Source organism: Alnus glutinosa, chromosome 3 (genome assembly GCF_958979055.1).
Source record: "Alnus glutinosa chromosome 3, dhAlnGlut1.1, whole genome shotgun sequence".
Classification (NCBI taxonomy): Eukaryota; Viridiplantae; Streptophyta; class Magnoliopsida; order Fagales; family Betulaceae; genus Alnus; species Alnus glutinosa.
The window spans coordinates 28,886,577-28,910,638 of NC_084888.1; the positions used below are offsets into that span (position 1 = coordinate 28,886,577).

Here is a 24,062-nt window from a genome sequence, read left to right on the forward strand (position 1 = left end):
ATGTTACTTAATATTTGTAAGTGTGCATATTAGTTAACATATATATTAACTACATAGTTCTAAATAAAAAAATAAATAAATAAATAAATAAAAAAACCAGTTTTTATTTATTTATTTATTTTTTATATTTTTTTGTTATTTTTTATATTTTTTAATTTTAATAATTTTATGAAGGATATTTTTGTTATTATAGAAAATATTGGCATTTTTTGGTAGTTTGAGATGTGACATTAATACAATTGGTAGTTTGTGAGGATATTGACAATTGAATGGTAGTTTGAGGAGGATATATAGATCGTACCACGATCTATCACATGATCATGTGTGATTGATCGTTGTACAATCTTTGTGATGGATCGTGGTACGATCATGTGTGATCGATCGTGGTACGATTTGTGTGATTGATTGTAGTATGATCAATGTGATCGATCGTAGTACGATCCATGTGATCGATCGTAGTATGATCTATGTGATCGATCGTGGTACAATCAATGTGATAGGTCGTGAGGTCGTGGTACGATCTATGTGATCGATTGTGGTACGATCATGAGTGATCGATTGTGGTACGATTATGAGTGATTGATCATGGTACGATCTATGTGATCGATCGTGGTACGATCTATGTGGTAGGTTGTGGGGTCGTGATACGATCATGTGTGATCGATCGTGGTACGATCTATATGATCAATCGTGGTATGATCTATGTGATCAATCATGGTAGGATCTAAGGGTAATCGATCGTGGTACGATCAATGTGATCAATCATGGCACGATCATATGATCGATTGTGGTACGATCTATGTGAGACCTTTTTTTTTGTTTAAACGGCTCTGATTTGAGACTTTTTTTTTTTTTTTTAAACGGCTGCATTTTAGAGTTGTTTTAATCAAAACGGCTCAATTTCGAATCGATTTTGTTAAAACGGCTCAAATTAGAGTTGCTTTAAAAACGGCTCTAATTAGAGCCTTTTTTTTTTTTTTTTTTTTTTTTTCTTTTTGAAAACGGCTCTAATTTAAGCTATTTTTACTACAATGGATCAAGATTATTTAGAGCCGTTTTAAAAAAAACAGCTCTAATTCAAGTCGTTTTTATTAAAAACGGCTCAAAATTATTTAGAGCCCTTTTAAAAAAGCGACTCAAATTAGAGTTGTTTTTATTAAAATGGCTCTAATTAGAGCCGCTTTTTTAAAACGGCTCTAATTAAAGCTGCTTTTTTAAAACGGCTCTAATTGAAGTTATTTTAGCTAAAAACAGCTCTAATTTGAGTCGTTTTGTTAAAATGGCTCTAACAAAAATGGCTCAAAAAGCCTTTTTTTTTTTTTTTTTGGTGTGCCAGACTTGAGCTTGAAGCTACAGAACCTCACGGCAAAGATCTCGTGGAACTGGAGGATCAGGGACTCCATCGACAATGAGGTTGTCCATCGATGACACAAAGAGAGACGTGGAGACACAAAGAAGAAGAAAGCTGAAAGAAAAAGATGAGAAAAAAGAAAAGAAAAGAAAGAAAAAGAGAAAGCTGCCAGGAGACAATAAAATAATTGGTAGATTGATGAACAGTGTAACACCTGGCGTTACACTATTCACCAATCTATCAAAACTCTAGTTTCGAGTTCGAATACATAAGTCGATGAAATCTCTTTTTAACACTTTTGTTATCTATTCTAACTAAAAGTGAGTTTTACGTAACCCACTATAGAGCATCTCCATTGGATGATGTAAAATTCAATCTATTATAAATAACCAAAATCCACTTTTGCTAGTTTAGATAATGAGTTTTAAAAAAAAATCATACGTCCGATTATCTATTATTAACTCTACATTAATTAAATATTCATTTTTACTCTTATTTTATTTTATTTTTCTCTTTTATGCTTTTTATCATTTTATTTTACCAACCAACTCCCAATTCTCCGCACACCGTTTTGATCTTCACCAAGTGTGCTTTCTAGCTGGAACCAACATTGCCCTTATTTTTTCTCAAAAAAAAACAAAAAAAACTGCCCTTATTTATCCTTAAGCTGCCACGTGTTCTACCAAGAGCCACTCCACCCTCATCTTCTTTTGACTTCTAGAACTCCTCTCTTGACTTTCCAGAAACCAGTCTTCACTTTCTTTCTTTTTTTCTTTTTTTTTGGATGAATATTCTCCCTCTCTTCCTTCATCTTCAAGCTTCTAACTTTACAGAAATGGCCATGACACAACACCTCCTCCACCCTCCTCTCTCTCCTCCCGCCTCTAGCTCCCTCGCGCCCAGTTCCTCTCATCTCCCTTTTTTAGCTTTGATATGCTTCGTTCATTGAATGTCTACCCTACCCAAAGGTGGTAGTTGAACCTTCCGAGCAGAGATAGACTGCCACAACCAAGGAGTAAAGGAGAGCAGCATAATCATGAGCTGCTGGAAATAGCATATATTGCAGCAAAAGTGGGTTGGCCACAGAGTACTCGATCTAGCCGTTTAGTAATCCCCCTCTCCTCCCCTCCTCTTATGGGAGAATTATATTTTTGAGTGTGAGTAAAAAGTGATTGATGTGATATAAAATAAAAAGAATTTATATGAAAAAGTAGAAAAATTTTGGATTGTAGAGGATTTTTTTATTTAAATAATAATAAAAAATTGTTGATGTGATATAAAAAGTTAAAAGAAATTAAGAATGTTTTGAGTTGATGTTTTTTGGAAAAGATAAAAATAAGGAAAAGGGGGAGAGGAGGGGGTTATTAACCGGGCCTTTAAGGTTTTTAAAAACTAAACAAAGAAGAAAGAAATGTTCTTTCTAGGGGTGATAAATTGTTGGGCTGGGATTATGGAGGGGATGTTTCTTGTTCCTTTTGTCGTGGTTGTATTGAGTCTATTGTATTGGATCAGATAACTCGGGCACAACAGATAGAAATCAGTTCAAGCATAAACTCTCCAAGTCAGAGAACAATCAAGACCAATACTCATATATATATATATATATAGTGAATCATATCTTACGATCATTATGTATCAATAAGTTTCATCTTAAGTTCATTGTGTATATATCAAAAGGTTTCTATTAGAGAGTTATCATACAAGTCTTGTAATGCATAACAATCTCTTTGATTATAAATAGAACATACTGCTCTACGTTTGAAGTAGGTAGATTCTACAGATCGAAATCAATCAAATTCTATATATATTGACCACTTATTTTTTGGTTGTGGCTTTAGTGCTCCGTTATGGAAATGTCTCTTGTGGAAAAATTATTTGGTGGATCCTCCTGTTGATTGGGATGAGGTTGTTTCTCTTGGCGTTAGGAATTGGAGGATTGGTAGCTTGAGTGCCATTCTATGCAAGTTGAGCTTGGCTGCTGTGGTTTATCATATTTAATTTGGCTACAGAAGAATATTGCTATTCGTCATGGAAGCACCCCTATAGCTCTGAAGAGCAGATTTTAAATGTTATTTTAGGATATATATTAAGCATAGAGTCAATTGTAAAAGGAAGTTTAATTAAACTGTCTAATCAGCTTTGGAAACACTAGAAGTAGCTGGTAATTCTAAATTAAGTAACTTCTTTTTTGGTGAGAAGCTGAACAGCAACACAATTTCTAAAGGCAGGCTCCAATTTTGAAGGCCTAATTGCACTTAATTTGTTGATTTCGTTGTGTCAGATGATTGGTGAAGTACTTGTCAAAGGGCCATCTACAGTAGGAACCATCAAAAGAATGCTCTGGAATCGATCATCAAGCAGGCCAATTAACCTCCTTAATTACAAGGAGGTTTGGGCCTCTCAGCATTTCTGGGAGGTGGGCTGGGCCCTAGCTAGCCTTCTCTCTGATTTTTAGAAAACATAAAATAAAACTAATTAATCGTATTTAAGACGTGTTTGACATTGTGATTTTAAATTAAATCGCAGAAAATTGATCTTTTGGGGCTGAATTTTAAAAAATTTGCTCTTTGAAAACGCATAAATTTTAAAAGCTAAACTGTGATTTTTGAAGGCCAAACTGCTATGTTGCCAAAAGCTTAATTAACTGTTTTTTTTTAAAAAAATCTGATATTTTTAAATAACACTTTTTGAAATCGCAAACTTAAATACACCCTAGCAAAAGATGGAGGACCAAACTTCCAACTTATAGTCTTGAAATTTTATATTGACAAACAAATTAAAGATACGTGTATCTGATTATCAAACAAATTATTATGATCACGAATGTCAATCCAAAAAGCAAAGAAAGAAGAAGAAGAAGAAGAAAAAATGTGTGCATGAACGTAGAAATTAAGCAGAGAATAATACGTCGAAATTGTGGTGCATTGGATGTTGATGTTTCCACACAGCTGCCCCTCGATCTCCTTCAATTCACAATCATTCCGTCAAAGTTCGTGTTGCTTAGAAGTTTGACTCTTCTCGATCGATAGTGTACGTGGGTAGTTACAATAGAGAAGATAAACCCTAATTAGATTCCATCTCTATATTCCCTAATAAACGACAAGTCATAAAGAGTATAACAAAGGCATTATTTTCCAGCTAGGTTGGTGGATTAACATGAAGTTAAACCCTGCGTGAACTGAAAGGGATGCGCAGTAAAGACTTTTCTCATCACGGTTTGAATGCATGCATGGAGTAACCCGGCCATTACTCGTAGACAGAGTAGGGGGACTTACATAGGCCATGGATTCGGCTTCGGCTTCGGCTTCAATTTTGATCCCTCTACTTTTGAAACATTCTATATAAATATACTTTAGTCATACATCTTTGGGCTAATTATATTTAGATTGGCCCCTAGCCCCTTAAGAACTAGCTAGTCCAAAAAATTAAGTACACAAACGAATGTGGTCTCAAACCGCCTATTTAATTAATTGGTCTAAATATACACCAAAACCGATTATATTTGTCGGTTGCATGGTAAACATGTTTTATTCGTAAAACTTTACTGATTGATCATGAAAAATAACAATTGAAAATAGAACTCTAGCATTATGATCAAGCATAATGTAATTCAATATCCAGACTTTCAGGGATCGATTATATTGTCAAATGTTTTTAAATTGTGCCAATGATTGGTAAACACTAGAAGATCAACTCTCTGCCACCTTGTTTATCGAGTTGTTGTATTTGTACTTACTCTTCCCGTTTCTACCACAATTACTGAACGACCATTTTTCAGCCATAAATATTGTTAAAACTAGCTAAGCTTAAAAAAAAAAAAAAAAAAAAAAAAAAAAAAAAAAAAAAACCCAAACAAACAAACAAACCTAACAAGTATAATTCATAAAAAGAATGATAAAATTGAGGAATTCAGTTATATCTTTCTTTTGGACTCCTATTTTGTCCCTTAATTGGGAAAGAATGCAAAATTGAGTTTTTTTTTTTTTTTTTTTTTTCAGTTATTAAAGCTATTGCTTTTAAGGGTTGGTTTATTATAGGTTCACAGCTAGCAAAGATATGCGAAAATTCATATATAATAAATATTAATTAAATGATTAAATTTAACTATTTTCTCAAACTTAAACTTTTGGGATAACGTACGGGTGATTTAACATAGTATTAGGGGCAAAGATCATGAATTCGAACATTACTCCACAATTCACCCTCAATTTTAATTAAATATTCTACGTGTTGAGGCTCACCTATTAAGTGATGATTTAACATCGATAACCTTATGAAGATGATTAATATGCCTAAAAAGATAACTACTATATTTCATGATTGTCGAAATATTTTAATTATAAAGAAACGAATTAACCAAATAGCTAATTTTATGGTTTCTTATAGTTTAGTCTTTGATTAACTATTTTTCCTACCATCTATATATATGTGTCTGTATATATATAAAAAATAAATAAATAAATAAACTATTTTTCCTACCAAAGTGTGATCGACAGTACTGAATAGTTTTTTTTTTTTTTAATCTTAATCCTTGTATTTCATGTTCATTGGAACAAGGACGTACATAATTAGATGTTGAAAAGAATGTCCAGATCGAAGTCAAACCTCGTGTTTGCCCATTTGGCTACTTGTTTTGTATCGTAGTTGTATAAGTCTATTTCCGGACCAATCAACTCTTAATTAACTTGTATTAAACGGCCGAATTAAAGGGCCCGCTACGTTCAGCCAAGTTTGAAAGTTTTGGGGTCTAGCTGTTTATCAACTTCCAATCCCCAAGTTGAGGCAGCTGTGACAACAACTATCATTCTCAATTCCGTCTCAATTTTTAATAAATTATTATTATTCAAATAGTTGACAATTCAGACAACAAATTGTAAGAAAACTTTTACGAGACTTATTTTGTACGTCTTTTGAATAAGTCTTGTGCTGCGTGCTCACCGGTTTCTCTAAACGAGTCAGTTTTTAAGGGTGAGTTTTACCTGATACTTTATATCTGTTGATATCAAAACTAACCATCACGTCGAGCTTAGAATCGAAAGGATTGCTGTTTCATGGTCAAGTCACGGAGAGAGTAGCCTATATATAGTTACGCTAGTTTAAAATGTTTTGATATTATGTATGATCTCAGTATTAAGTCATTGAATATTAATAGAATAGTAAAACCCACAAAAGAAAAAAGACTACTATCAAGTTAGTGTTGATAAAGCGAACCGTCGATTGCAGAGAGTATAGTGGTATATTATGATCTTAAGTGTATGTTGAACATGACTTAAATACAATTTTAACCATATATATACAATCTCTTGGGTATTCTCTTTTTACCAACTCAAACCCGATTTTTAAGAGTAAATTCTACGTACCTAAAAGTCATATCATACAAAAAATGTGCAAATCTATAATTAAATCTATTAGACCGGCCACAATTGATTTTCACCGAAGAATTTGTAATATATATATATATATATATATATAAAAGAGAAATCATGAAAATCATGAAAATCGAAATTCTTGTCAAAGATGCATGGGGTGAGAAGTAAGACCAGGAGTGATTTCCATGGAAGACTAGGAATTCGTAATAAATTGGACGTGGACATGAAAATGGGTTCATGAATGTGAACGTGGAGAGACTTTTTTGTGTTTCAGGTTCATTGGAATGACTATTACCAAGTGGGCCAAATTGGTGTGGATTAAGTCGGTCGTGACTCGTGGTCAATTGTAGAGTCTTCTTCTTCTTCCTGTACTTTTATTTAGGAAGACTTTTTTTTTTGTTTTTTTATTTTTTTATTTTTTATTTTTTTATAATGGTTTTGTGTGACGTAGTCCGTGACGTAATTCCTCTGAGGTACCCCACCGCACCTTCCAATTTTGAACCAAACATGCGTTTAGTCGTACAAAAAGAAATTGACTTTTTGATATAGAGAAGGAGGAGAAAACGTGTTTAATTTTCTGGGAAAACGGAAATGCTGATGTGACTGATCGACAGCTTGTCTGCTGGGCTTGTTTTTTGTGTGCTGACTGACCTTAGCTTAATTAACAAGACAAAGAACCGTGACCCGTGAGGCAGGTGTCTCTTAATTTAGGCAAGAAAACTTCAAAACCAAATTCTATCCATACCAGAAAAAATTAAAAAAATTAAATTAAATAATAATAAAAAAAATTTGAAAATGTAATGAACTTTGGAGAGATGAGCGAAAACAAATAGTATTGCTAATAGTATTGAAATATGTTTTTATATATATATATATATATAAGTGTTTTGACTTGTTTGAAAATATGAGAATTGAAACTAAAAACTAAGGTATTAAAAAATAAAGTTATTAAGTTTTATTGGTTGATACGTGGTAGTCCATTAAAATTGGGACAAAAAAATATACGGAGGTACCAAGTCAATTTTTTCTCAGAATTCTGATACTATCTATCAGCCAACCCATTTTTTTTTTTTTTTTATTTTTAAGTTATTAATATTTTATTTTTTAAAAAGTTTTTATTTTTATTTTGATTCTTTAATTAAATTTTAAAGATATTATTTTCTATTTTTTAATTTTTTTTATATTATGACACGTGGCATACCATTAAATATTAGACGTAGGTATTAAGTCTATATTTTCCCAAAACTCAAGCATTATCTGTAATGCGAATTGAAATTGAGGTACCAAAAAAAAAATTTAAACCACACGTACCAAATATATATTTAACCCTTTTTTTTATAGGTCCATTTCGAAATATATTTTTTATGTTTGAATTGTTTTTTTATAATATTTTTTTTATAAAAAAAAAATAAGTTTGAAAATAAAAAAGTGTTTTCAAAATCATGAAAACAACATGCATCCAAATATAATAAACTTAATTATATATATATATATATATATATATATAAAATCTAGCAAAAATAACCAATAAGATAGTTTCCATTGGATTGAGATACAATATAAAAATGACCATTTTTTTTGTCACAGAAATGGTTTGGCCACTCTAAAAAATTGTTTTATGGGTGGTTAAATCCCTTCTTTAGTCTAAGTTGGAGGCTCGGTCACCTCTGATGATCATTTAAAGGTGAAAAACCAACTCATTGACCACGGGATGGTTCAATCACCTATAATTGCTAATATAGGGCACGTGACTTAGGCCTCGTTTGAAATCCCCCTTCCCCTCCCCTTCCTTTCCCTTAACTTCTTCCAAAAAATATCAATTTCAAACCATTCTTACTTTTTTTACTTTTTATATCACATCAACACTTTTTTTATTACTTTTTAAATAAAAAACTCACTACAATACAAATTTTTCTCACTTTTTCATATAAATTATTTCAACTTTATATCACATCAATCCTATTTTTCAATCACAAAAAAAAAATTCCAAGGGAAAGGGAAAGGGGAAGGAGATTTCAAACGGGGGCTTAATCACCCTCTTGACTATGAAATAATTTGGTCATTCTTGGTGACCAATTTAAGAGCAATTGAACCACTCTTTATGGCGTATTTAAAGATAGTTGAACCACGCAACCTCAACAGCCAATTCAATTTTTTTTTTTTTAATTTCATGTTATAATTTAAGTCATTTATTTAAATTGAACTGTTCAAATAAAAATTATTATCTTAGGTGCAATGCTCACTGGATTTCAAGGCATTTACATTAATAGATGACTTTGAAAATATGGGAGAACGGTTATTTTTTTTATTTTTTTTAATATAACACGTGCGCCGGTGCGCGACGTGCGACTCACGTTTGTCAATGCACGCGTGAGTTTACTACAACTAGTTTCGTCAACTCCCACTACTAGTACTACACTTCGAAATACTCACACGAAATAAATCTTTTTTTAAAAAAAATTAATTAATTAATTATTATTATGATTAAAATCAAACGAATATTTAGCCATTACTGTTCCTATTTCGGCTGGATTGTAGCAGGTGCTCCTCCACAATTTCAGGCAATTCAAACGTTTTGGAATTTGTTACTATTTTGAAAAGAAAATAGTACTCTTACCCCCATAAATAAATTAATGAAAAATAGAACAAGACAAAGTGTCACTTGCAAGTAAAAAAACCAACACGAGTTGTTAAATTGGAATAAGAATAGAAGAGAATAGAAGAAATATATTGGTTCTCTTAAACAAATTGACAAGTTGATGAATTAATTATACCAAAAAATAAATGCTTATCTCATGCATGCCATCATTTGCAATCTGTACTTGAGCTTAAAGATTAGAATTTATAATAATTAACTGTACAAATTGTTAGGATAAGAGTCATGCCGGTCGAATTCAGTTGTTCGAATAGATTATCGGATTATCTAAAATTTTGTTTAGACAGTTGAGTCTCATATTAATTTTTTTTTCATAATTGTTGTTTAGACAGTTTATTGATATGCATCGGGCTTCTACCGATGCGACCTCCCTTGCTTTATCTCTTACTGGTTGGTGCAAACCTCCAACCGGGTGGCTCAAGTGTAATTGGGATGGAACCTCGGCAAAAGAAGCAAAATAAATGATGGGAGGGTAATGGCTGCTTTAGCGTTGGTTATCCCTTACATCATTGACCCTACAACAGTGGAGGCGATGGCAACTTGGAGGGCAGTCAATTTATGTAGGGAGTTGAGTTTCTCGCAGGTGATTTTTGAAGGTGACTCACTAACGGTTGTTTTGGAACTATGTAAGAGTCCTCTTACCTAAACAGGTTCGAGAATGTGTTTGAAGACACTCGGATCGGGTTGCAGGAGTTCCAATCTAGCGAGGTGAATCATCACGTTTGTAGAAGTGCTAACAAAGCTACGCATTACTTAGCTAAATCTGCCTTAAGGTCAATGTCAGATCATGTTTAGGTCTGGGAAAACACCTTGTATCCTCTTTACTGTCCTTGTTGATCAAGGTATTATGAATTGATTTATGAAATTGATTTTTTTCTTTAAAAAAAAAAAAAAAAGTTTATTGTTGTGGATCCGGTCTGACGTCTGAGCCTAGAAAGCTAAGAAAGGAAGAGGTGAAGTGTCAAAATTTGTTTCCAAGGTGAAGAGTAGGTGGCGGTGGGTTTCTACTTTGTGCCGTGAATCTGACAAAAGCCGTCCTGAATTGGTCAGAGGTGGCTTTCTACTTCTATCTATGATTGGTTAATTTGCATGCTTGAATTCAACCAACCTTTGACTCTTTAAATATTATAAAGCCGGTGGTCACGGTCGAGCTAAAATTTATGAGATGATGAATATAATCAACTATATATATATATATAAGCTTATTATAAAGCATAGAAAAAGAAAATATAAGTTTATTCCAAAATTAATCAAATAACAAAAACTATGACAATCCACCCACACATTTAGCCCGCCAAGAGTAAATTTGCATCATCAGGGCCGGCTCCATGGCTAAGCCAATTAGCTCATTGATTAAGGTCCCTAATTTATAAAAATAAAAAGAGAAGAAGGAGGACGAGGTAAAAGGGCTCAAGAAATTTAAAATGATAAGAGACCATTTGACATGTCATGAGGGTTTAAAAAAAAAAAAAAGACAAAAAGTTATGTAGCATGTTTAAAATCTTAAAATATTGAAACTAAAGCACCACACACTTTCTTTTTATATTTATTTTTTCTCTCTTTTTTTTTTTCATCACTTTTAATATTCTGCTTATTGGTTCTATCATTTTTTAATTATTATTATACCCGCCCTCGCCTACCTTGATTCCGCCATCCGCCCACTCGTGTTACAACTGGGCTATTCACCCGTAACCCATACGGGTAGGTGGATGGCGAAGGTGGACCGGTTAGAATCAACCTACTGTACAGCTCTAGAGGGCAGTCGCATTGAGTGCGCTAGCAATCCTCTCTGTTTGGGGCAACCATGCACACAATCAGGGGCGGAGCCACACTATGGCTTGAGGGGGCTTGGGCCCCCCCAAGCCAAAGGGCTCCCCCCCAAAAAAAAAAAAAATCTAAAAAAAAAAAAGAAAAAATATAATTTTTACCCCTATTCTTTAAAAAATTTGTAGTTTTGGCCCCCCCAAATTATTTTTTTTCAATTTGGCCCCCCAAAGCCTAAAAGCTGGCTCTGCCCCTGCACACAATATACCACTCAGTTGAGGGTAACCACGTGAGCCACCTTTCAATTTAGGGTAGTCGTGCGAGCTATCCCCTCAGTTTGGAGTAGCCACACGAACCACCTCTCAACACTTCTTCTTTGTAAGGTAAAGTGGTCGCACGATCGAGTCACCCCCTTGTCGAGTGGTAACCACGCAAGCTGTCCCTCCTCTAGGGGTGACTGCATATACAGACTTCAATCAATTCTCCCTCGATTATACATATACATGGTATATAGTAGGGATCTTTTTCGGTCATCATCAATTCTTGATTATTTCTTTTCCCTCTTAGGTGATGATCAAGAAGGACGCAGGGATATAATAAGAACAAGTTCAACCTACTTGTAAGGACTATCTCTAATATCATGCAAGAATATTTCATAGATAAAAAGGTTTTATTGAAATGCATTGAATGGTTAGGTTTTTATTTTTATTTTTTTTTTATTTTTGAATGAATTAAAAAAACCTTCTTCATTACTGAAAAAGCATATCCCAATGGATTACAAAGATCAGAAGGCCAAATACAAGATCCAAAGCATCGAAGGCAATTACAATGCTCGTAGGTGAAACAACAATGCCCGAAGGCGAAAGTAGTGATTAGAGATAAAGAATCTCTACCCACAAAGTTAGAAAAACCCTAACTTAAAGCAGCTACCAAATGATAGGCTGTGAAACAAGATAAGAATATACATCAAATAACTAAAAAACCCAGGAGTACAAGCTCCGGGAAAAAACAAAAACAACCCGCGTGTAGAACACACGCTTTCTCTGGGAACCCCTCCCCCCCCCCCCCCCCCCCCCAACGTTAGATGACCTTCAGGAGTCCAGATCGACACCTTCCAAAGCCGAAAAAGTAAACTGTAACCCACGCCTGCGAGGGTAGGAAGGAAGACCCCTAGTGTGTGTTGGTCATGCACCAAACAGGAGCGAGCTACACAGTCTTGTCAAGTGATCATCATGACCGGAGAGGGCCGACGACCACAACAGGAAGGTTCTTGTCGAAGAAAAACCAGCCGTGGATAATAAATCTAGCTTTGAACAACATCTTCAACTGAAATCCTCAAACACCCGCCTTTCTCCACGAGCTAAAACCTGAAATCCTCTGCTTACACAGGAAAAACAAAAACAAAGAAAAAGAACCAACAGTCTCCACCAGTACTAACACTAGGAAGAAACAAAATTCCAATAGCCCTAGAGGCTCGGAGAAAACAGCAACCGCTAGAAACTAGATAGGTTAGGTTAATCCTATCTATAATTAAGGTGCATGATGGCTAAAACACATTAGGGGTGGGCAAATTATCCGCCTACTGCTTACCGACCACTTATTGAATTGAATCGAACCGCCTTTTAAGCGGTAATCGAACCGAACCGCCTTTTATTCCGACCGATTAACCGAACCAACATAAAACAAAACGACGTCGTTTTAGTAAGAATGAAATGTTTGATCTTCTTCTTCTTCTTTTTTTCTTTTTTTTTTTTTCCTTTAAAAAAATCAAAACGACATCATTTCATTACCCATTTTAACCGAATGTTAACCAATTTAACCGACTTAACCGGCCGCCTATTAACCGCTTAACCGACTTAATCGACCACCTATTAACCGACTTAGCTGAAATAAATTTACCGACTGCATTCCAACAAAAGTCGGTTAACCGACCGAATTAACAGACTTAACCGCCTACCGAACCGATGCCCACCCCTAAACCACATGGAGAAAACTAAATGAAAAGTGTTGAAAAATGAAGAAAATCTGTTTCTAAACGACAACATCTAAGGTTCATTTTTTTTGCCGGCCGACACAAGAAGATGAGTGGAACCTCCATAGTCAATAATATGGGGAAATCTCAGTGAACTGCACTGTTCATAGCTTCACACAATCACACTCCTCACTTGTCCAATGTTTTAGAAGTTTGAACGCGCTTGCTTTGAGATGAAATAATTAGCTGTCTCTGACAATTTGAAAAACACTAGTAATGAAAAAGAGGGACAGCTGGAAATACTGAAAGGAACTCTTATTTTACTGCAATTCCAAAAATAAAACTTCTCAATTCTAGGTCAATTTTATCAGCCGACATAAGACCACGACAAATTAAGAACCTCCACAGTCCACACTTGCCGCTTTACCTTTTCTTTTTTCTTTTTTCTTTTTTCTTTTTTCTTTTCTTCTTTTTTTTTTTTTTTTTTTTTTTAAAAAGGGGTTTCCCCGATAGCGGCGTGATAATTTTAGGTCCGTTTGAGTTTGTAATTTTAAAAAATGCGATTTAAAATCACGATTTTAAAATGTGCGATTTGATAAAAGTGATTTTTAAAAATGCAGTTAAGCGTTTGACAAAATCGCAGTTTAGAGTTTAAAATTGCAAATTAGTCTTTAAAATTCTGAATTTTCAAAAAAGCATCATCTTACCTGTGATTTGAAAAAACAAATTTTCTGCGTTTTCAAATCGCAATTTTTAAAAACGCAGTTCTCAAACGATTTAGTTTAAAATCGCACTTATTATCTACGAAATCGCAATCCCAAACGCACCCTTAATTTTTATAATACAATTAAAATTTCATTTAAGTAGTGGTTTTGCGTTTAATTTGTGGGTTGTGTTATTCGCCATACCCTTATTCCACTAAGCTGGCATGGTAATATTCATTTTTTTGGCAGCTTTGCCCTTGTTTAGGAAAAAAAAAAAATGCAATTGCTGCATCAATTTATGCTTTGTTTATTTAGGTGTAAAATATTTTCTGTATTTTTTGGAGTTTGGGGCAAAAAAAAATGATGATCAACAAAAATTATTTTCAATTTGACCGTAAAAGTCTCTCTAATTTTCAGAAAACGATTTACAATTTTAAAAACTATAAATCGTTTTCTGGGTTTAAACTCTTCATTTTTGCAGACACATTTGTGGGAATCCGCCACCGTTGGGCATTGGAGTTTATTGGAAGTCTGAATCTACCGCCAAAAGTCTATGAATTTTGGTATCCAATTGTCGGATTCCGATGTCGGTGCCGATATCTGGCACTAGTCCATCGGAATCTAGTTGTATTATGTCAAATTCTGGCCACCTTCGTCAGAATTTGGCCAATTTACCGGAATTTGGCTGTACTATACCGAATTCCCGTAAGGTTCGTCGAAATCCACCATCTATGATCAATAAGTGAGAAAATTAACGTTACTTGTTGCAATGGTTCTATTAGCATTTTGGATGGAAATGTCATGGAGGGTAAGGAGTAGCCAAGACGTTTAATTAGGGCAAGGCATGGATAGTGGATAAGATAATTCAACAACTGTGGTTTGTCCATATGGTTCAACCTAAGTTTTCAAAATAAGGAACAGAGATAACGATTCATGAACCATTCAAAAGGCAATGTTCAAACTCATTTAATCAATTTATGATAATATTCCGAAAAAAAAAAAAAAAAACTATTTATATATTTCGCAAAAGGGCATAATTTTTGTAATTTAAAACTTTTGGAGCTATTCACATGAGCAAGTTATTTCAATTTGTGTCAAATGTCATTCTATTTAAAGAGGTAATGTAATATCAATCAAGAGTATATATATATATATATACACACACGAAAAAAAAGATTAACATATTCGCATAAAACATTATACTCTCATTCACAAAAAATTGGAATCCCCTGTTGTTTGGTCTTGAAGAAAATGAAAGAATTAAAAAAAAAAAAAAATCAAGTTTTTAATTATTTTTTTTCTTTGTAGGTAGGGCTATAATCGAACCAAGTCGAGCCGAATATCGAATGTTCAAGCTCAGTTCGTTTAATTTTTTTTATAATACGAGCCGAGCTCGAGCTTATCTTTGAACCAGATAACCTATTCAAGCTCTATTCATTTTTTTTTTTAACAAACTCGAACTTGTTCACGAGTTAATCAATTTATTTAGTCATTCTATATATAAAGTAAATATTGTAATTGTTTAATTTTTTTTTTAAAAAAAAATACTAATTAATACTTACTTAATTATGGTTAAGATTTATTGTTTGATTAATTAGATAAATTAACTCAAATCTTAAATAATATAATCTCAATTTTACAAGCTCAAATTTTTTGTTCAAGATCTATTCTTTTAATAAACGAACTGATCTCAAGCCGAGTTAATTCGAGCTGAGGCCGAGCATGTTCACGAGTAGCTCTGCTCGCTTAAAGCCACACTTGTAGGACTCTCTCTCTCTCTCTCTCTCTCTCCCTCTCTTCTCAATAACCAATCATAAGAATGATAAAAATATTAAGAAATTTGAGTATAAGGTCTATCAGAAAACGAGATTAAACAAAAAGTAATACGGTTTTCCGGTCCTCCCTTAATAGTTAGCACCATCCACCAAGTATAAACGATAAAAAAAAATATTGTAACAAGAAAATAAAATAATATTTTCCTTATAAGGAATATTATAGATCAAAAAACTCTAAAAATTTTCGGCCAAATAAATTTAAGTATAATAAGAAATAACCTGTATGCTATAAATGTGGTCAAACTGGTCATCACAAAAATAATTGCAAAGTAAAAGACAAAATTAAAGAACTTAATATTAATGATAAATTAAAATCTCAACTCTTAAATATATTATCTGAATCTGATGATATAGAATCTGAAAAATTATTACAAATTAATGATAATAATACTACATCACAAGTAGAATATTCTGGTTAGGGTTTATATGCATACTTCCACTCTCATTAATTTCCGCCCCTTGTTTAGTCCCCAGATTTACTTTTGCTTGATTAGCGCCCACACTGCTGTTGTAAAGGCAGTTAAAGTCCATGTAATTCAGCTGTGGAGCTGCCCAAACCACCTTTCTGGTTGAATTCGACCCAGTTTTGTCAAACATGTGCGGAGAAGCAAGACCGCGACAGTCGTTTTTCATGGTTGTTGTACAAATCTTTGATTAACTTTCCCCCCCTAATTAAATTGACGTCGACCCGAATAAAATCCGTTCATGAACGAAAACATGCGTAAACAAATTTTTGTGGTTTCAATTCAATGGACCCAAATACTTCAATCTGGTCCCGGTCCATGCTTCGGTCTTCCTCTATGTTTTAAAAAACCAGCTTTTGTATTTTTAATCCGGATTAGGTATTTGACATTTTTGACCCGGTAATAATGTTAGGAACCGGATGACCTCAACGCTGTGACGTACGGCACCGCCCAAGTAGAGATAACACGTCATCAAATGTTTGAAGTTTTAACAATTTTCAAAAGGCCCAAAAAAAAAAACCACTTTTAAAACGTGTCAATTTATTTGTTAATTAGCTCGTGCTAAACTAATTATGGGCTCTACCACAACCAAATGTCTGATGAAGAAGAGTTCATGGGGGGAGACCCCATCGATCCCAATTATTTATTTATTTTTAAATAAAGAATGGGGAGTTTATAAATTATTAATTATAATTGTTTGCTTTATAAATGGCTTAACTTTAAGTCTCCGTACTAGCTTCCAATTATAATTCGATGAAGTCAATGTCCAAATCAATAGCATCTTTTGTCTACCTAAAAAAAAACACAAAAGATGTTCTAAGAAGCCACAATTAACCTCGAGGGAAGCAAAAAAGAAAGAAATATTGTGTACCGTAAGTCACATACTCACACGTGAAGGGGAGAAAAAAGTGAACTATCTTTGCCAAACTTTTGAGTTTGCTAAAAACATTTATAAATTGATTCACTTTTTAAATGCAAAACACGAAATGCTTTTAAAAAAATAAAAAATAAAAAAACATAACATAACATAACATATGTTTTAAATGTAGACTACTAAAAATATTTCTTAATTTTCTATCCTATCAAAACCTTTTTCAAATCAAATAATGCCCAAGAAATGAGAATGCATATTAAGAAAATAGAGAAATGCATGAAATACCACTAATATTGTCAAAATAAGAGAGAGTGCAAAAGAAAATTGGTTTTTAAAAGAGAAAAAGGTAAATTTTGAACTCGAGAGTAAAATCACCGAGCATATAGCTATCTGATCACGATGAGCGCATGAAAAATATATTTTTCAGATAAGGTCTTATGCACGATTCCGACACTCAAGGCATAAGTTACGTCCAAATCACTACCATGTGCGCGAATATGGTCCAATCTATGAAGTACGGGAATACCCTAAAAAGATAGGACTAAGCAGATCACGAACCAAATAAAAAATATGAGGGTTTTTATCAGAAGGAGCTCGGTTGACCGAGACGGGATAATGACGTGGCATAATATATTTTGAAAAACTTGGTCAGGAAGTCAAAGTGTCATGTAGGTTGATCGAGATAACTGGCAAGTGGATAAATCTGAGGTAGATGAATAGTGACACATGGCAAGGTCTCATTGAGCAAAATCATTAATGGTTCAGTCGACCGAGCACTGCAGCTGGTTTAAATTTGTCTTAGGAGATGCCTAAATCAATCTTCAGTCGATTGAGCTTGAAGCATAAGGTCTAGTAGGGTTCTAGTGACCTTCAATAAATCCTCGGTTGACCCCGGGTCGAACGAGACCAGTCAATAAAGAATGTCTAGAGTTTTCTTTATGAATTTAAGACGTTTAAGGACCCTAAGATTTGATAAAGGTCATTGGGATTAAATAAGGATATGAACCTAACCATTAGATATGGTATAAATATAGAGAAAATACAGAATTTGAATAATCATTTCAAGGATTTAAGCTTAAATTGTAATTATAAACTTAGTAACCCTTGTAATAAAATATCTTATAAATGCATATGTTTTATTTGTGATATTATTATTTGAATATAAATAGGGAAACTATATTGAAATTATATCATTTACATACTTTTACTGAAAAATAAATTTAAAAGTAAAAGGATTTACGAAAATGATTGAGATTTGGAAGGAAAAAGTGATTTGTGAAAAATATCATTATATGTTAAAATGTTGTGAAAATATGATTATGTGTAATAAGTTATGAAAGATATGAGAAGATTTACATTAAGTAGGGTTCTACGTTTGGTGTCTTAGTTCGAGTGGTGTTGTATAATTGAAACCTTAAAGTATTTCCAGCAGAATAAGCCAATATTGGTTTATAATAGTCAAATTTGATTATTATGAACTATTTTTCGTCTTTAGGAGAATAGGCAAAATATATATATATATTGTTTTTTCTTTGTTCTTCTAGTGTGAATAGTGAATAGGCACAATAGCCTATTTATTTACTAAGAGTTTTTTTTATTATTTTCTCTCTCCCTTTTCTTCTTTCTTTCTCTCTCTCTCTCTCCCCATTTCTTTCACCTTTTTTTCTACATAAAATAATATTTAAATGCAAGTAAAGAGTAAAATAAACACTATAAAATAAATAATAACTAAAATAGAGAGTTATATATATATATATATATATTTTTAATAACTATTTTAAACTATTATTGTCGGAGATTCCCTCCAACTGAGTGGGGGCCGTTCAATGGAAAATTAAATCGTAACCGTTACTAAAACTATTTAAAGAAAAAAATATCGTAAATTTTTTTCCCCCAAAGGAAAGCAAAGGTACAAGTGGGTGAACTGTGAGGCCCTGAGAAAGAAAAGCTCTGAGCTGGCAATTTAGGTAAAAGAAAAAAGAATTGCCGTTTTACAAATAATATATATTTATTTTCCAAATATACAAAAAAGAAGAGAGAAATAAATAAATAAATAAAAAAGCATGGAACGTGGAAAATGCCAGAGCAGGGGACAAAAGTAAATTAAGGCATACATGGGGTGATACCGAGCCCCATTATGAAAAGCAGATAACGAAAGAGAAAGCAGCTGGCGGGTCAAGATGGAACTTCTTCTTCTCTCTCTCTCTCTCTCTCTCTCTATATATATATATATATATATTTTGTTTTTATTTTTTTAATTTATTCATTTGATGGCGTGCTTGACTTTGAAATTTATGCTCCAAGAATTTCAATGCAACCGACACGTTCCTACCCATCACATTCTTTATTATTTTTCCCAATTAACGCACACCAAACAAAACCTTCAGGGGACTCTCTCAAAACGACACTCCTTTGAGTCCTCCCCCTATATATATATCTTTGTATGTACCCATTACAAATCTCATGCCAGCTAGATCTTCACCCACGGCCACTCTCTCCCCCTTCCACCCAGTTTCCTCGCAGCCCCTCTCTATATATAGACCCTCCTTCCTTTGGTTCACACGCTCAATTGTTATTACAGCCTTCGATCTTTTCTTTCTCTTGGTCAAAACTGAGACAGCTTCGATCTTAATTGGCGGCTATGGATTGCTCTTCATGGAGAAGCACTCACTTCGATCTTAACGCTAATCCTGTCAGAGTTCTTGAGGATGCTTCGGTACGTCGAAATTTGCTCTTATTAGTTACCTACCCACTGATCATCGATCATGTTCACTTGAATATATTATTGATCGGAGTTTCTGTTTTCGATTTCAGAACAAAGAGGTGGAAAGCCATTTTGTAGACTTTGCAAGGAAGGTTTCAGTAAAAGAAGAGGTGGGTTAATTAATTAACTTTCTTTTTTCTTTTTTTATTTTTCCTTTTTTTTTTTAGATGTGGGTGCTCAAATTTTGTTGTGGTGTGCATGTTCAGAGTGGTGCTTTAGTGGAGGAGATGAACCGTGTGAGCGCAGAAAATAAGAAGCTGACGGAAATGTTAACGGTGATGTGCGAGAATTACAACGCTTTGAGGAACCAGTTGTCGGACTATATGAGCAAGAACTCCGACAAGGAGCTTAGCGGTTCAAGGAAAAGAAAGTCCGAAAGCAGTAACAACAACATTAATGGAGTTAACGGAAATTCCGAGAGCAGCTCAACTGATGAGGAATTGCCATGCAAGAAAGCTAGAGAAGAAACCATCAAGGCAAAGATTTCCAAGGCTTATGTCAGGACTGAAGCATCCGATTCCAGCCTCGTAAGTCTTTAGCAAAATCTCTCTCTCTCTCTCGATCTCTCTCTCCGGCCATATATGTTGGGCATAAAATAACATGGTAGCTTTTCCTTCGCATGAATTTGTAGGTTGTTAAGGATGGATATCAATGGAGGAAATATGGTCAGAAGGTCACCAGAGACAATCCCTGTCCTAGAGCTTACTTCAAATGTTCTTTTGCTCCAAGCTGCCCCGTTAAAAAGAAGGTCAGTGAACTTCATGAAATGTTCTGTTGTCTTTGATCAGTTCATTGCAGTACTTACATACATAGAATGAAGAAAATGAACCGATTACAATTTACTGCTATATATAACTTGAAAGTACTTGTTAAAAGGAAAATGAGTTGATTTTCATTGTCTACCTTATTGCAGTTATATGATAATCGTACATGAGTCTATCAAATAGAATTATTCCAACTACAAACTCAATCTATTTTAGTAAGAATATATATGCTAAGGTGTTTGTGCTCGAATTTGGCTCTTCAGGTGCAAAGAAGTGTGGAAGACCAATCTGTGTTGGTTGCGACCTACGAAGGTGAGCACAACCATCCAAACACTTCTCAGCTGGAGGCAACAAATGGCTCGAATCGCTGTGTGACCATCGGTTCACTACCTTGCTCGGCTGGATCAACCCTCACAGCTCTTGACTTGACAAAAGCGAAACCCAGTAGTACTGATCAAATTATTGCCAAGCAATCAAAACCCGTGGCCAAAATGGATTCGCCGGAAGTCAGACAGTTCTTGGTGGAACAGATGGCTTCTTCCTTGACGAAAGATCCCAACTTCACAGCAGCACTTGCGGCAGCCATTTCTGGAAGAATTTTACACCAAAATCCAACAGAAAAATGGTCAAGAAATTGAGTACGATGTTTTCCATAGCTTTGTTGGACTATTTAGAGGATTAATTAGGATGTTTATGTAAATACAACATTGGGAAGGGGGAAAGAAGAGTTTGGAACATATATATTGTTGAACTTCCTCAACTGTGAGGGACTGCAATTTGGGCAGGTTGTACACTAGGCAATCCAAGCTCAGTTTGAGCCACTGGTAATCATATTCGTGGTTTTAAGGATTGAGCATTAGAGCCAGCTGATCAATTGAAGCAGTAAAACACTTGAAGAATCTGGTTCTAGCGCTCAATCATAGCCTCTTTATACATCGCTTGACATCATAGTATGGATTGCTTACATAAACCATGCATTCTTAAACCTCGATATATAACAATGGGAGGCTGCTGGTCTCACTCCTGCAACCTTTCTGGTCCTTTCATTTCTGTAAGGTTCTAATTCTACGAAAGTAGGAAGCCTATATATACACCTCAGGCCACCAAGAAACAAGTTATCTATAAAATAAACCAGTTTTAGAAAATCTAACAGCTATATATGTTCATTTCAATCTGAAATCGGCAATGAGGAATATTGCTATGTTGTGTAAAGCATCAGGATTCACAACAATTTCAAAGAAATTGTAGATTCTCAAATTATGTTAAATCAGGCCGTTCCTTGTATCGAACGGCTTGAAAAAGTTACCTATTATACGATATAAAACGCAAGAATATGATGAAAATATACTCAATTCTCATTAGTAACATGTCACATTTTTAATAAGTAGCACTTTTTATGTCGTTCGATGCAAAACAAAGGCTTGAATTCACATAATTTAAGAATCTGTAATTTGTTTAAATTCATAGGGGATCCTTACCCGTTGTGTAACTGAATATTGCCATTGGAAAAATAAAAAACTTATATTTGAGAATATCGATCAATTCGGAAAATATCAAAATTGATAAACTTTTCCAGTTATTGGGAACCGAACCTAGCGAGGGTACCAGAACTGGCTAACTATAGGCTTATGGTTCGCAAAGTTCCATATATACCTACGTACATGTTGAACGACCCAAACTCATCAATATAACACACAAGAATGTTGTTAAAGTACCGTACAAATCAAATTTAAATTCTAACCATGAAATAAATATTATCCATTTTATTTGAAATAGAGAATATCATATTCATTTGTATTGGTAATTTGTATGGGTAATGTGGCTTGAGATTAATGGGAGAAGAATGATTTTTCGATCAACAGCACTACATAGTTATAATCAAGAGCTTTCTCACCAAACAAATCATCAACAATTCTCAAAACCAAAAGACGCTCATTTTCATTCTGCAATATCATTGATGTATAACAAGATAACATGAATACTTGTTAAAAAAAAAAAAAAAAAAAAACACACAAGATGACATGAACAAGAAATTATGGTCTCAACCTTTGCACATTTGTCATGCATTTTAATTGACTCTTTCTCTTTCTCATAAAATATCTAGGATTAAATCTATACCGTCAAAAGCCCCCCCCCCCCCTTTTTTCTTTTTGAGAAAAAGGGATTCCTATCTTTTTTGTTTTCTCATTTAATCTTAGAGACAGCAGTTGGGTCAAAGTACATAAAGACCACTTTTGCGGACAGATACAAGTCATCCAAGCCAGCCCACGTTAAAACCCACAAAATTCTAAAGGCCATTTGACCCGTACGTAACATTCCTTCTTAAAGACAAACAGCAGCACACAAAACACACGGCCGAAGACCTCACACACCAATTCTACACACTTTTCACTTACCACAGCTCTAGGAGAGAGGCAAGGTCCTCTCTTTTATAACAGAGATTTCTAAGGAAGAATGCCGGTGGAGAGAGAGGGGGAGAGGCGGTGCTGCTGCTGTTCAACATGGCTTACCCAGCTACCGTGATGACTGGTTAGTCCAACAAACGCGGTTGGGTGGGACTAGGCTATCACTCACCTCACCCACCCATTGTAGCTCAGTAGAAAAACAAAACAAACTGCATAATAAAAAATAAAAATAAAACACTTTTCGGTAAAGAGTTAACAAGAAAAAGAAAAATAATAAAAAAAAAAAAAAATACTGAATTGAACACTTTACCAAACAAAAAAGTTTTCGGTATTGGGTGTTTAAAAACTAAAATGTGTTCTAAAAAGGGTACCAAATTGTGGGATAAATGTAAAATGAATCTTATGTAGTTAGCTTAAATTATAAAATTGTTAAGTTAAAAACAAAATAATAATAATAAAATTATTAAATTGTTTATTATTGTATAAAAACTAATTCAAAAGTCTTTGAGAGAGGGGATGGCCTACGATCCATTCCAAAGATAAGAGTGGCCCAAAGGTTACTACTGGCCGCCTCTCGGGTGGTTGGGAATAGCAACAAACCAACCCCATCCTCCTTTGGGGTTTGCCCCTCTCCAAGTGATGGCTGCCAGTATTTTTTTCTTTTTTTTAATTTAATTTTTTAGTTTTATATTTTCAATTTTTCAGTTTATATATATATAAAATATTTTAATTAAGAGTGACATATGTCATCATTTTATTACCGTTAACGTAACATACTAATGGAATTCATTAAAATTTTACTATATGGACTAAATTGTTATTTTGACTCACCTCAAAAATTTCTGAATTATTTTAGACCACAATGACTGGATTTATCCCCAAATTGTTTTGATTTTCAAACGTTAAAAAACAATTTTCAGACCATAGTTAATCAAATAATAAGCTTTTACACTTAGAAAAACAAACCACAATTTTCTTTATTTATTTTGTTTTTACACTTTTCAGAAAACATTTCATAAATTCATAGAAAATATTTTCAAAATACATACTCATTTCTTTTTAAATGTGAAATATGGAATTATTATAAAAATAAAAAAAAAAAAAAATTTTTAAAAAAAAGTGGATGCTCGGCTCCACCGG

At 33.8% G+C, this 24,062-nt stretch overlaps 1 protein-coding gene across 1 annotated transcript; it reads left to right on the top strand.

The window, feature by feature from the left end:
- Positions 1-19,459: 19,459 nt before the first annotated feature.
- On the top strand, positions 19,460-21,450 carry LOC133863781 (probable WRKY transcription factor 40). Its single transcript, XM_062299873.1, has 5 exons — positions 19,460-19,705; positions 19,804-19,863; positions 19,960-20,280; positions 20,385-20,501; positions 20,781-21,450. Exons 1-5 carry the CDS (start codon positions 19,631-19,633, stop codon positions 21,153-21,155), a joined length of 948 nt encoding a protein of 315 aa, XP_062155857.1. The 5' UTR covers positions 19,460-19,630; the 3' UTR covers positions 21,156-21,450.
- Positions 21,451-24,062: the final 2,612 nt, after the last annotated feature.